Genomic DNA, 15,833 nt, shown 5'->3' on the forward strand with positions numbered 1-15,833 from the left:
GATGCAAAGCACATGTTCAAGACACTGGTCCTGAAACACACCAGGACAAAGAGCAGACAAGATTACAAAAGTGAATAAAGACTGCTGCTTCAGAAACAGGAGGCATCCTTCAAATCACATGAGCAGCTAAGCAATTTCTAAATGTCGGCTTGCTCTGTGACTTGTGTCATAATCTATTATTGGAGACATGCATTGTTTCAGATGAAGGTTAGATCATTTTCTTCTCCCACTTGTTTCTGAGTGCATCAGTTGTCATTACACAGTTCCAAGAGTTCATTCAATTTGTCTCAGCTGCTAAGCAGGCAGACTTGAGATGCACATTGTATTGCAGTGTGGAAGACAAGCCATCGGGCCATTCCCAAACTCTCTGGAGCGCTGTGGTTTCTCTTTGTAGCGCTTTCTAAACCCTCATAGTTCATTAACTCCTCTCCACTCCTCTGGGTATGCATATGTATGCTTGTGAAAGATTAGATGAAGCTACAGAAGCCTGTAGCAAACACAGACACTAATTACTTTTGTTTTGTTGCTCGCAGACAAGATGTTTGAGAAAAGAGGGCTGAACTTGACAATCAACTTAATGCAAGAATAAAAAAGAAGCGTTGGAAATGGCTGATTAGTTCAGCTAGGTTGCGAAGTTCTGTCAGTATGCTAAGGGCCGGGGGATGAGGGAAATCATCCTTTGGATGGATAATGAGAACTTCTTCACTCAAAATGTTCTGGTGTGACATTTTCAGATGACATCAATGTCTCCTGGGATTTCTCGAGTTGTCATTCACAGCCTCAGCATATTACCTCCATGTTCACAGGACATCAGCCACATTCTAAATCCTTACCCATCACTGTGAGAGAGTGTAGAGCAAGGTATGTGGATCATGGGAGAACATGATGAATTTTGTCAGTCGTTTCTGATGAACACATCTAAAGCCATCATATTCCTGTTTACAAGAATGAGCTGGTTGCACTGCAAAAGACAGTCTAGTCCAAAGGCCACGTGCTTTTCCCTACACAGAGATGTCTGGTTTCGCTGTCTGCAGCAACAGCCCTCAAATCTGCATCATCCATCTGCCACTGGCTGGCGAACATCCACAATCCTTCAACCAACCCTGGTGCCAGAGAGGGATCAAATCCTTAGCCTGCACCCAGTCAAGCCCTAATGTCATTGGAGAGAGGATCACATACTACTCCTGTGCATCAATTCCAATCTGATCCTCTAGGCAGAAACACCATAAGTAGCTTATTTCCTATACTAACACTGATGATCCTTGGGTTCATTTGATAAAGAGCTTGGTCACTGATTGGCCAGATGAGTCAGTTTCGACACAGTTTGAATAAAACTAATACACCTGAGCATAGTTTAGGTTTTGAAAAGCACTGGCTTACAGGTGAACAATAGCACTGTAAATCACCTATCACCACCCAACAGTTGATGATGATTCTAAAAAGCAACGCCTGTGCAGTCAAAGCCTGATACATAGCTCCTTATTCCTCTGTGCAGAATAAATACAGAATAATGTTGAACACTTTCCTTTAAAGGTTTGCCTGTCTCCAGTAATGTAATTCAGAGCTCTGTTACACTACTCAATGAGTAAAGAGGGTCATGTCATCTCATGAGGTAACGTCAGAATTAAAAGCCTATCTTTTACTCTGCTCTAACAGGATTTATTGGCCATAAAGATAGCATCATTTAAGTCATAGGGAATCAGATTCCATTTTCTGCTCTCCCAGTGCCTGCGGGGAATGATGAAATATCACCATCAGTACGATATCATCAATTGGGCCCGTTTCTGCTTTTAGTGAAGGACAAGCAGTAAATAACCAAATAGATGTAGATGGTATAATAAGATGATTAGCATGCAATCACAGATTGTCCCCGTTTGCAGGCAAAACAAATTAGGCAGTGGCTGATACTCATTTATGTTTACTCCATCTCAGCTCATTAACCTGGAGTATTGTTTGGCTCAGACCTTTGTGATGTGGAGGAGAATAACCTGGTTCTGTTTTCAGCCCCCCCGTCTTTCCTGGTGCTTGTAATGGAAAGATAACGAGGGACGATTGTTAGTAATTTTTCCACATTCCTCAAACTGTGGGGGGAAAAAAAAAAACTTGCAGTGTGCCGCTGTCATCCAGTCAGCTTCTGTCTGGGCCACACAATTAGACAGCTGCCAGATTGTTTGTCAAATGTTTCCATAATGGCTGCCACACTTTGGAGCATCCACCACTAATTGAACCTGCTGCTTCAACTATCCACCAGCAAGACACAGGCAATGAAATGTTTGCAAGCAGCCAGTGTTTATTTGGCAAAGGACAAGTGCTAATCTCCCAAGAAATGTAGCTTTCCAGGAGTATAAGTGACTTAAAATGAGAAGCTGCAACACCTGCAGCACAAAAAGCATTTACAGGGGGCCATTTTCTGCCCCCTGCGGCAAACTGTGCTCAGCATTGGCACAGTATTGTGCTAGCTGGAGGGAGGGGGATATTAACATCTTACGGGCTGCTGGTGGGTAAGACAAGGGACAAAGATTGCTCTATGCTCAGTTCATTACTGCATGCTCTCCTAGGCCAGTGTCTAATGATGCCATATTACAGCAAGTAGATGAAGAAAGAGAAGAAAAAAGCAGAGAGAGGCAGCATTTAGCTTTAACGAATCGAGAGACGAAGAAGACACTGTTAAATGTCTTCTGCTTCTGCTTAAACATTTCATAATCAAAGGACCCCAATTGGATTGCATCTTGGGACTCATCTCCCAACGGACACCAATCAAAGAAGTGAAACAAAAAAAGCCATCGGCCCGGTAACTGATGATGATTAATGAGATGGTCTGCACCTTGTCGTGGCTGACCCAGAAGCAGAAGCCCCAACAGGTTAACAATTCTATCAGGCAATTCTAGCCCATCTTACAGCATTATTACGCAGATCTATCATAGATGTACAACATATAGATGCATGGTTAAATGGGACTGAAAAAAAAGACTTTAAAATTTGGAGACAGTAATGAGGAAATGTGCATAAAGTTGAGTAACTACTCTTGGAAGTGTATCAACTTTCACAACTGTAAAAATGAGAAAATGAGTCTGCTTCTCACTGGATTTATTACCTCAGGAAACGGTTTCCTAATGAGTCTATACCCTCAGTCACTAATTTCAAGTCTTCTTCTATACAGCACGATGTTCATTTAGTAAATTATGGTCCCAGAGTAAAATGGCCAATAAAACATATGCCATGGCTATCTTGTGACTGACAAGTCACTGCCATGAGGTGTACTCGGGTCTCCATCAATACAAGCAATGCACATTCTCCCAGTTCCACCATCTCAACTAATGGATCTAAATATAGACACTGCTGCTTAGTTTGCTTATGTGCCGGGCTGGATCTGATAATGGTGTTGTCACTGTCTGTAGTTCTAATATTTATTTTGGAATTAGTCCTTGCTTGGCGAGCAGGTAGCATTTATAACTGCACTCAGCCTCTATTTTATCCTTGATCAAAATTAATTCAGTCTACTGCAGAAAATGACCTTAAGTTTACTTCTATAGCTCTTTTTGAAGACTAAAAATTACTCAGCTCTTACCAAGAAACAGACAACCTTAACCCAAAATATTTTACTGGCGTTTTGCTTTGATGAACAAAGATCTTTTAAAGTAATAATCTAACATGTATGGTGTTTAAACCTTAAGAATCAAATTTAAAAATTAAATAGGAAAATGCAGTAAGTAACCAATTCATTGTTATCCACTGATCAGAACACTTCAGCATGACCAGAGAGCGAAGTTCATACCCTAACAACCATGTTTAGCACATTTTAATAGTTGCACATAGAGCAAATGACATGCTGCCAATTAAGACTGTGTTTCAATTAACTATCAACTGTTGCACCAAAGATAGGCTAAACAATCTCCCCACTGACTCAGAGTCTATGTAATCAACACCAATAATTCAACAGCTCTGTTTACATATACTTTCATCTCTTTCTCCAAACAGCTTCATTGATTAACAGTGGGAGTTATGGGCTCATTACCCTGATTACAACTTTAAGAAAACAGTGGACCTGCCTGGAAGTGCTGATGGGGCCTGAGCCTGCGATAAACATATATCTGTCAGAGCAGGAATGAATCCCGTGCTTTTGCAGAGTCCACACTTTGTCTTCGTGGAGCAGCTTCCTATCCATCAACGGAGGTGAAGTGGCTGTTGCATTAGCATCTATTTCCCTTGCTCTATCACAGAGTCACCAACTTCAGGTCATATATTAAAAGAGAGTAGATGAGATTAGGGGAGCAGGAGAGAACCTCCCCATACACACAAACTGCCATCCACCCATCTCAATTCAATCCTCAACTATTCTCTTTAACACATTAGTGCTAAATATTGTTAATACAGAACAGTTTCCCTGTGTCGGTGGGCTGAAAGTGACCTGAGGTACCACTGTAAAGAAAATTTAAAACGGGCTGATTTTTAATCTTGTTTTCAGGTAGCAGAGGCACTGTTAAGGTGCTTAAGCAGATCATTAATTTATTATTTCCATGCTTTATGAATTAAGGGACCCTTTGTTCATAATTGCATGTCATGTTATGTTTTACCAGAAGTTGATTAAAGACTGTGTTCAAAAATGTATAAAATCTTGTGTACTTATGTGTAACGTAAAAAGTTAAAAACGTATTTCAGTCAGTTCAATTACCTTTATGTTCAGTGCTTTCCAACCTTTTTTGGCTGGTGGCTCTGCCTGTCTACAGAATCATGACCCACGTAGCATGAATCTATGAGTTGTGAGCAGGTCCTTGAAGAGTGATTTTTTTCATCTCATATATAAATAGTTCTCACAGATGAGAAGATGCCAAACTATTCAGCATGTTAATTCAAACAAAAGAACACTGTGTAGCAAATTTACACATTTTCTTATTTTATGTTTGGTATTCTGACCATCTCAGAGAGATACCAAACACAGCTGCAAATATTAATGAGGGATTACAGTACATGCTTATTTTCTAAACTGAAGTCTCACTGGGTCAGTCAAGTTTTCTCTGAGTTGGGTTGTATTAAACTGATAATCTGCCTGAACTGTCATTTTGCTTTCACTTAAAACTCTGAGAAACTTTGAGATGTGGGGGGATATTCAATGGTCTGGAACCAAGGAAGGGTGACACTGCATTTATGTTTACTTTTGAAATAATTTCAAACCTTGTTCAATTTCTGCATTTCATTTTCACTGAAAAAAAAAATTATAATGATGACATGTTCCTTTACATCTGCAAGATATGATTTGGGCAGCACCACAATACTTCATTATAATAGTATGTTGTGCGACATTTTACCTTATACCTTTTTGATAATATTCTGATTAATTGCTTAACCACATCGACAGTGATCACGTCAAATAACAGTCGCACAGTAAAAACAGGTTGGTATACAGTAGCTTACCTGGCCATCGCTATTCCAAACACACATCCACCAATAGTCGACCAGAAACCAATCCAACCTGCATCCACCTGTTTGAGAAAAGAAGAGAAAGCAAGAGAAGAAAAAAGAGAAGAAGATTATGCAGTGATCAAAATGCAGCCCATGACTGTGAGGACAGAGTTAGACAGAGAGCAGGCACTAAGTGTCTGCAGAGTTCTGTCAATCTATAAGAGGAGCTGTGTGTGTGTGTGTGTGTGTGAGTGTGCGTGTGTGTATGAGAAAGGGTGTAAGATTGTTTTCCTTTCTTATTCACACTGATGAAGGCCAATGCATGCACTTGGCCTTAAAGTCAGGAGAAAGGACATTATGGCCAAGGGACTGCATCAGAATCAATATGAGAGAAAGCAGAGCACATGTGCACGCATGCCACACACACACACACACACACAGAAACACACACACAGAAACACACACACAAAATCAATCAGTATGTGGAACCTAGGCGACAACGTCTCAGAGTGCCAATGAAGGTGTTTGGTTCCCATCAATCTCCCTGAGGCAATAACACACATTCAACCAAATTCAACCATATGGAAGATGAGACGGCAAGGGACCAGCCTCTAAAGCAGGATCTGACGCTTTTTGCTTAATCATACTCTGCAGCAACCTGTCAGGAAAGTCTATAATGAAGAAAAGTGGACTATCAAAGTTATTAAATGTAAAATCTATTCTGGCTCAGTAAATGATGAATGTCAAAATGTCGTTATTTTTGATCTAAATGAAATTCCTCCAAGTGTTCTTCTGTAAGATGCTAAAAACTCACTTTTCCCATTTGATGGCCTGTGAGGTGAATCTTCACAGATCTGAAGCTTAAACATGTCTGCTATATTGTGATTTTGCACATAAGCTTGAGACAACTGGTGTTAGGGCAGGGCTCAAGACTCTTACACGTCAATGTGTTAATTTCCTCTAAATCTCTCTCTCAATCATTTCTTATAAGCCATTTTAAGCAAATAATCCAAGACCTTATCCTCAGCATGGATCAGCCTTCTAGTTCTATGCCTTCTGAATGGCTACTTTCCATTGAGGGAACAATTACATATGATTGACAAGCAATATAAAGCACCTTTTTGTTTCCTGAGTCATACTCATTATGGTGATGTTAAGCTCAATGATCAAACCTCCAATAGTTATACACCTGAGCTTTTGTCTGACCATTCATACTTCTGTAATCCTTATGTAGCTTGTTCTGATTTAACCTCAACCCCTACTGAAAACAAACAGAGGAGAGTATGCTATGACATTACGGTACCTGCAGTAAGGACAGACTGACTGCATTCGAGAATAATGCATAATCTCAGGTGCAAAACTGAAACAACGATGGCAATGCAACCACTGAACTATGGTTCTGCTAAAGAAAACTGCCCAACTCTGTTGTTTTGATTTCTTTTTCAGGCCAAGCAGCAACCACTGTGTCTGCAGGGCTGAAGTCAATAAGAGGCTATACTTCCGACAGTGGCTACAGCTATATAAGCTCACTGGGAAATACTCCCAATTGGGTGGAGATGAACTCCTCAATTTAGGGGAGCAACTGACTCCCCAGCCGACTCCAAAGGGGAAATCCACCTGGCTGAGTACCACAGACTTGGATTTGTGGGTGCTGTTTCTCATTTGAACAATTTTATACTGTGAAACATTCATTCTTACTTGTAATTGTAAGAATTACACATGTAATTGTAAGAATTACAAGTAAGAAAGAAATCATCTGACAATATATTTTCCATTTCATGCCTGGAAGAATCTTTTAGTCCAATACAATTTCCCAGGGAGGGCGGCACGGTGGTGCAGTGGTTAGCACTGTCGCCTCATAGCAAGAGGGTTCCAGGTTCGAATCCCGGTCTGGGCCCTTCTATGTGGAGTTTGCATGTTCTCCCTGTGCCTGCGTGGGTTTTCTCCGGGTTCTCCGGCTTCCTCCCACAATACCAAAAACATGCACATTAGGTTAATTGGCTACTCTAAATTGCCCCTAGGTGTGAGTGTGAGAGTGTGTGGTTGTTTGTCTTTGTGTGTTGGCCCTGCGATTGACTGGCGACCAGTCCAGGGTGAACCCCGCCTCTCGCCCGTAGTCAGCTGGGATAGGCTCCAGCTCCCCCGCGACCCTGACGGATAAGCGGTATAGAAAATGGACGGACAATTTCCCAGGGAGTGTGTCATGCGAGGACAACTAGAGTTGACCCAGTCTCCCACTGACTCCAGTCAGTGAAAAAAAAAAAAAAACAAAAAAAAAAGGAAAATACTACCCTCATCTGTCAGTCCCTCGGCACCTTCCCCGATCTCAAGACCGAATCTCAGTTTACCTGATCCAGACAAGGTCACTCCTTTGAAAGACCTTTTCAACAAAAAGAAGTAAACACACTCCAAAGATGCCCGAATCTGTATCCTAGACCATCCTTGCTTTTCTTCAAATGGTGTCCTTCCCATGTGATTATCTAGTACTTATTATCAAGTTTTGGTTCAAAACAAGAGCTATTGCTGAAAAGCTTGTTTTGGGGCCGAACATTAGTCTTTAACACCCAGCAGCAGTGGTTACAGCTCATTCTCTCGACCACAGTTTCTCTAAAAAAACCACCTCATTTTGGAAATATTCATTTTTCTGACATTTTCAAGTCAAGGGCACAAGATAACTCAACTCAATCAGTCCACTCGTGATTATTATGTTATCAACTGATCAATATACGCACATGATCTTGATCATTACTGCTGACCTTGATTGCTTGTGGAGTTTACACGAAATTGTTGAGGGCGAGGCCACATTTTGATCTATTTTTATTTTACTGGTTTTATTTATTTTGGATCGGTGACAGAAAATGTTATCAAAATGATAATTATTTATTGAAATTATTCCTGAGACAATATATTGTTCAGCAAAAGTAGTTACTGTCACAGACCTAAACATCAATGTGTCCCTTTTGAATCGTATGGATAACATTACAGATGCTGTGTCAATGTTTAACTGAGCAGTATGTTCTGTTGGTTGCCCAGATTTCACACACGTTTTTGGAGGACTGAGATTTATGAAGCTACAAACTACTTGGAAATCAAAGTGCTCAGTGGCCCAATATATTGTCACCCTCAACACAATACAGTTTCAGCATCACCTAAAACCCTACAAAGTTTTGAGTCAAATCACCAGAATTAAATTTTCCAGTCCTGTCTTAGAAGCAGCAGCATTTGTCTCATCCGGTGACAACTGGCCCACAGAAGCCATGGTCACTCCTCAGACTGCACGACTAGCTGAGAAAACAGATGACAGGAGCATCTATATACTTGGCAAAGAACCCTGAAGAAAAAGCTGAAAGAAAAATGGTGACAAAGATCAAGAGAGGGTAAACAAGAGAAGAAGCAAGATCTAAAAACAGACTAAGGTGAAATGAGTGCTTTAGAAGACAGAAAATAGCATTTGACATCTATACAGAAGATATTGTTGGAAATGAGTATGGGAGCATGCAGCACCAGAACTGCTGCTGTGAGAGGGAGAGGAGATGGACGGGTAAGGGAAAGAAACCTGTAAGTATGTAGAAACCTGCAATTAGGACAGATAGTGGGAAGAAAAGATCTACATGCATCACATCTTGTGTTGGTATGAAATGCTCATTTCACTTCCTGAACAGCCTCTCTCTGCCAAGTCTCTGGATGTGACAGATTCAACAAAGCTTACAGCTTAAACTACAATATGGGTCTGCGGGTTCATAGTGAGCTTAAACAAGAAGAAGATGCACTATTTGCTTTTCTACAGTTCAATTTAACTTCAAGAACAATCCGCCATGCCTAAAGACAAAGGAAACATTTCAGAAGTCTTCTGCAGCTTTGGTATTTCTCCACCTCACCATGTTTAGATGCACCACTATCTGGTTTCATTTATTTTTTAAGCTCAAAGTTTCGCACCCATGGGATATCCTGTAACACAGCTCATCTCATTGCAACACACTTTTTACTCTTAACACAGTTTTTTATCTTCTTAACTAGCATAGATAAAAGAAGTGAGGAAGAGAGAAAAAAATCTTTGGAGAACAAATGAAATCTAGGAGCAATTTGGTATGCGCTCAACTATCTCTTCACTGAAGTATGAAGATGGAGGTGTGAGGAGGAGCGTCTCATCCTCTGCTCTCTTCTGTGTGATCTCGTCTCAAGCAGCACCTGTCTGATGATAACCTTGAAAAGGTTCTCCCTTTTTTGTCTTTCGACATACTGCTGTGTCGAGACCTGGAACAATGCAAACTATACAGAAGCTTTTTCTGCACCACACTCACAGCCTCACTCAACTTGTTTTCCTCTTTGGTCTGTCTCAGACTGATGATGAGGTGAGCAGGCAAGCAAATGGTGAATTGCAATTGACTGGGCCCATCACAAACGGCCGATAGAAGCTCAAAGTAGGTTAAGGAAAAGAGAGAAAAGATTAAAGATCATTTTCCTCTTTTATTTTTCTGTTGACATATGACTGAATTTATATTTTGTGCAATGGGGGACAGTGCTTTTGTTCTTTGAAATGTATTCACAAAAGGGTAAGAGTGAGTTAATAAGCCTTTGCAGAAAAGTTCAGCTGTCAGGAGGCCTTCTTCACCCGAACACATTTCTAATGTTAGTGCAAAAGCCTTTGGGTTAATTATCCCTCAACATCTCAAGCATTTCAGATCTGTGTTAAATTGCAATGTGTACTTGCTGTGCATTGACACAAAAAAGCATTACCTGAGCAATAACAGAACAGAACAGAAGGCATTACGAGTTTCTAAAAGGTATTTCAAGATGCAAAGGTGAGATTTACCTTACCGGTTATTCATCACATTATTCATCTGACTGGGCTACAGTCTACAGGGCTACTTGTGAATTGCTGGAACAGTGGAGGTTTTCAAAACAGGAAAATCAAACCCTCCCAAATGGGCTGATGTGTTACTTATGCTGCTTCACTTATATGCAAAAATACAAGATGAACCATAATTGGATGCAATGTATATATATATTACCTAAATTGCAACCTAGCAGAAAACTGTTGGGCAGGATAAGCTGAGCTTGTCCTCAAAAATTCACAAAAGCCAGTCAAAACAGCAGTTCTGACAATGATGGATGGATATGACTTTAAAGGAGATATGTTTAGGTTTAGAGATCAGGAGTAATTTTTAGCTAAATGTGCACTGAAAAAAAAATCCTGCCCAAGGTCCAAAAAAACCTTGAGGTCAAAAAACTAGAGGTCAACTGATCAGCCAATTGGGTCGATTAATCTATGCTGAAAAGATTAATTAAAATCTACTGGTATCATAGAAACTTGACTCTCATAGTGACCGATGGCTGTACAGCCTCAACCAATTCATTAAAAATCAACTGATGACATACATCACTGATTTATATATTTAATTGGGCATTTATTAGTTTGATTTAGATGTCACTGTATCAGCCTTTGCTTCCTGATTCAAATATAACATAATAACAACACTGAAGGTGAACTGTCATTTTGTGTGTGAGTGTTTGCTGCCTACCTGGCTGACTTTGGCTGGTGTAAGCACCATGTCGAGGACCCCCGACCAGCCAGCAATCACTCCTGTGGGAACTGCATAGGCCAGAGCTATCATCACGAACCGCAGGTTACTAAAGGGGACATAAACACAATGGAGATTCAAAATTGCACACACAAAAACAACTTAGAATCTAACCGTATGCTCAGTCTCCCCAAGATATGAATATGGATGAGGTCTTTGACCCACTGTGTCTATGCAAGGCTAGATGCATAATGTGTCTTGATGTCCTAAGTATTATGCCGGACATAAAGTTCTGTGAAAAGACAGTGGGTTGTTCTTCTGTTACCATCTGAAATGGAGAGCCAGTATTTAAATAAACCATCTGGTTTATTTAAATACTACACCCACTTATCTATGTTCCTTAAAAATAAGACTGTCAAGATCATTTCTTAGGAGTGTCCTGTGGGTAGTAAGAGCTGTACTTCAAAATAACCCAGTCAATTTCTATGGGAAGCAATATGAAATTCATAGCACATCAATCATTACATGGAGAAGTTCGCTCAAATCAATGAACTTTATGAGCCATCTGACCACATCGTGTTTTCCCATGCAATACTGCTAAGTATTTTTGTATGTCTAGTTATATTTAAAGGACAAATGTTCTGATATTTACAAATTTGTGTTGAAAATTCCTACACTTGGCTGAGGTGAGGCTCAGCAGTTGACTCTAATCCAGAGGATACCCTCCTCCACAGAGTCATTAAGGGTCTCACAGTCACAATCCAACAACAAAATGTCACTAATTAGATGAATGTGCACATGGCCTCCTCCCAGTACAACAAACAGCCTAACAGCACAGGCCTGAGACTGGACAATTTTTAATGGAAAATCTCTTCCCTTTCCGTTCACTGGTATTTGGAGGCCTGCCATCAGCTACTCGCCCACAGTATGTGTCACACAGCTCCGACTCATCTACCTGCTACCGGCACAGCAGAGGATCTATCCTTGTGCAGAGCGTAGTGACACAGAGATAAGCAGGTACCTGAGCACAGTGTCCACAGCTGCTACAGTAAAGCTGAGATCAATCACAGAGGGCAACATGTACCTAAATCTGAACAATAGCCCAAAGCTTATGATATGATGATATGATTCAAAATCCTTCATATGGTCGTGTACAGCTCAACAGTGTGGAGTGTGATGTGTGTATTCATTTAATGGGCCAACGAACTGAAAATAACTTATGTCTATCTGTAAAAACAATAATGAATTCAAATGCTCAAAATCAAAATAATGAAACTGAATTAAAAGCAACTCTTCTTGTGCTAACACTGAGCTGAAATTGGCAGCGCAGTGACTGCCACTATTACAGCAGATAGCACTGCAGCCTCAGTCAGTATCAGGCATATTTTAAATGCAAAAAGAATGCCATTTCATTCAGTATAGATGTTTAATCTGGAAAGTCATATTCCAGTTTGAAAAAGGATTCTCTGATCTGTTCAGTTATTTTTACTGAAGCGTTATCTATTGATTGATTTTAGATTCAACGACGGACATTTAGTCCGTAAAACATTAGAAAATGGGAATTCACAGTTTCACAGACACCACAGTGGGCCTGTCCAATCTGACCAACAGTTTAAAACCAAAAGAAATTCCAATTACAAGTTACAAGTTAAAGGCAGTAAGAGCTCACATTCGAGAAGCTAAAACCAGAAAAATTTATGCATCCTTGCTTGATTATCAAAACTATTACTGACTACTTTTCTGTACACTGACCAATTGACAAATGGGCTTATCTTTTCAGCACAAGATAAGCGTATTGTCAGCTGAAAGCTGCTAATCAAGTTATCAAGTGAAATCAAACTGTACAAATGAGAAATCTCCAAGATGTGATGAATGGTTTCAGGCTACAAACATTGTGCTGCGTGGTCTGGTACGAGCTGTCTGTTGATATCTCATCAGTTCACAGTGTAGTGCGAATGACAGAGAGAATAAAGACACCTCAGTTTGCCTAGTTGTGTATGCACCTCCAGTACATGCTCACAGAGCTCACCTCTTTAGGGTATATGGCAACTCTCCAATCACATGCAACCCAATTACAATCACTCAGAACACCCATGCTAATCACCTTTGCCCAATGAGGTGGCATGCTGATTTAAATCAGCACCACCTCCTCAACCCTAACAATATGATTAGAATCACTGGGCGTCTGACAAATAAGGCAAGGCTGGCAGAGCAGGCAGCAGATTCATAGATTGTTTTGCTTTCCCTCTCCTCTCTGTTTTCTTTTTTTTTTGTTTACGGACATTGTTTAACCCCTACGTTTATTCTTCCTCCACCTTGTTCATTGTAATGCAGGCAGCATCCTGAGCAGTATCGTGCAGGGACATCTGGAGATGACTTTGGGCCATCCTGCATCCCTACTATGGCTTCAAACGCTCAGCACACAGATGGATAAAGTTCATACACATATTTTAAGTCAGTCTTTGAATTTTCACACTATGGAGGGAACTTGTCCCAAGACACATAACCTATAAAGCAGTGTTGCTGTAAACATATGCACACCCTTTCCCTTTCCTCACCCTGGTGCACTTCAGACAATGTATCACTTTTATTCACAGAATGCTTTGACTCCACAGAAAAACAAACACAGCCTGTCTCCCTGCTGCAGGCCTGTCTTGTCCTAAGCAGTATGAAGCTACTTGGCCTTGATGAGAGCAAGGAGGGACAGTCATAAAAGCCCCGTGATGGAGCACCCTCTCTGCTTTTCTCTCAGCACTCCTTTTACTAACCTTGCCACAACAGCAGGAAATCAATATCCATGCACCTTTTGCCATGCAGGAGCTTCTTTAGATAACCAAACATAAGCTAGCCGACATTAGCTACTGAGTAAGAGAGGGGACATTTTTTCCCCCTTTCCTTTCCTTTCCTGCTGGTGATGAAATATTTCCGAAGAGGTCTCAAAGCTGGCAGCGTCATCAGCTAAGTGCTATTTGTCCTTGGCAGAACCGGCTGGGGATCAATGCATCAGGAGGCCAACTTTCAAAGATAAAGTGGCTATGAGTAGGGACGGCAGGACCATCAGCGCTCAGGCTCTGGGCTATTTAGTGTTCCCTCACACAGTGATCAGAGTACAATGATAACTTTACACCACGTGTAGAGATATTCAGGCTTCTAATTAGACTACTGCTGTGGAAGCAGATGTGAACAGCTGGAGGTACTTATCAAGCAGAAGATCGTTAACCAGTGCTCAGACCCTGACAGGCTAAATGGATGAAGAGATACATCAGTGGATCAGTATCAAGCAGCATAACTGGCGAGCTGGCTACCAACTGCTGGCACTGTGGAGGCCACCAAACCGTTACCATTTTGTCAGCTTCTACAAGTACAAACGTTACAAATGGATTGACTTACTATGCTGGCTCAGCATCAGAGCTGTCATTATGCAGATCAGGTATCAACCAGACGAGACCAATTCACTTTAAATTATAGCTTCTTCACCATTGTCAATATACATAGAAGTTCTGCGTTTACGCTGGGGTACAACAGACTACTGAATCAGTTTTTAGTTCCACAGAAATCTCTTGTGTTACCTTACTTAAACATAACCCAAATTGGTTTCATACAGGGAGGTATTTAAATTTTCAAATCTGAGGAGAAAAAGAACACTCAGATTGCATCAGGTATCAATATTGATGGATTCACTATACGGTCAGGTATCATACTGGGAGAGAAAAGTCTCACAAGTGTATCCCTAAACTTTACCAGTCTCTAGTACAGAACAGAAAGAAAAAATAACTTGGAACCTTAAAGTCTGAAGTAAGTAAATCAAAGCCCACTGAGGAAATGCCATTTGCGATTATGAGCTGTATGAATAAAAATGTCTTTACTTATCTTGACAAGTAATCACAATTGTTGTATAACCTTAAATTATTCACTTTTGTTGCAGAGTCAGAAGTGGTGATTTAAATTACTTTGAAGGTACAGTAGTTGTATTTTTGTCCATTTGTGGGCACAAAAATTCCAAAAAATGCTACAAAACATATATTTTATCTGTGATCAAGTTGCAGAGCTACCAATTTAAACACCCAGTACCTGCAGAGCAGCATTAGCATTCATTTGGAGGTGCATTCAAGTCCATTATTCACCAAACCATAAGAAAAAATATCGGACTTATTTCGCTGCCACACCCTTCACTCGTCGAGGATGCCCTCCCCCCTTTAAAGTTGCATTCCTTTTTCCTGAAACAAAATGCCATTATTTTGTCTATCAGCACACATATATAGAAAGACTCACAGATCATTTTTCCTGCTGTATGTCCTCACCCTGCAGGAGAATTCTAAGGGTGGATGTTGCTGGACTGAGATACAACATACTGCCTGAAACGGGGCACTGGAAGGCTGCCTATCACAAGTGGAACAGAAGGCCTCTCAGCTGGATGGCCTAGTTAAGTTGGCCAGTGTTAGTTTGTGGATGTGTACATCTGTCCAAAACTATGCATTAGGTTGATATCAGCATGGTCTCTGTCATCTATCTGAGAGAGCTCTTACAGGGAATTAAGCCTCTCTGTGCTGGTGAGAGGCCTGAGGAAAGCATGGCACTGTAGTGAAGCAATTTCCTACTGCAGGGGGACCCTACCCCTGAGACTGAGGGTAGCCAACAAAGCTAGGCCAACTCCCCGGCTGCTGTAGCCCAGTTTCCAGCTCTTTAATCCCTGGCCACTGCCATGGGCCTTCGTTCCTCTACAAGCCGGGCAAAAGGTGCAGCACTCGCTCTTCAGGCAATGCTGTTTCCTCATTGCCCAGAGGGTGTACGTTGCAGGGTTATCATGAAGTGTGAACCAACCATCATCCCCAGATTTCCCTTTTAGTTCTACCCTTATGACTTTGGGTAAAAAGGAAAGACAAAATATGATGATGAAATATCAATCAATGC

The 15,833-nt window shown here is 40.9% G+C and overlaps 1 protein-coding gene across 1 annotated transcript in view; it reads right to left on the bottom strand.

Moving 5' to 3' along the window:
• Positions 1-15,833, bottom strand: part of slc49a4 (solute carrier family 49 member 4) — a 43,525-nt gene that overhangs the window by 13,886 nt on the left and 13,806 nt on the right. Inside the window, exons 5-6 of the mRNA XM_046404498.1 lie at positions 10,923-11,031; positions 5,413-5,480 (exon numbers count right to left, since the gene is read on the bottom strand). Coding sequence (XP_046260454.1) covers positions 5,413-5,480; positions 10,923-11,031 — 177 coding nt within the window. The remainder of the gene's footprint in view (positions 1-5,412; positions 5,481-10,922; positions 11,032-15,833) is intronic.

Source organism: Scatophagus argus, chromosome 11, assembly GCF_020382885.2.
Source record: "Scatophagus argus isolate fScaArg1 chromosome 11, fScaArg1.pri, whole genome shotgun sequence".
NCBI classification, from domain to species: Eukaryota; Metazoa; Chordata; class Actinopteri; family Scatophagidae; genus Scatophagus; species Scatophagus argus.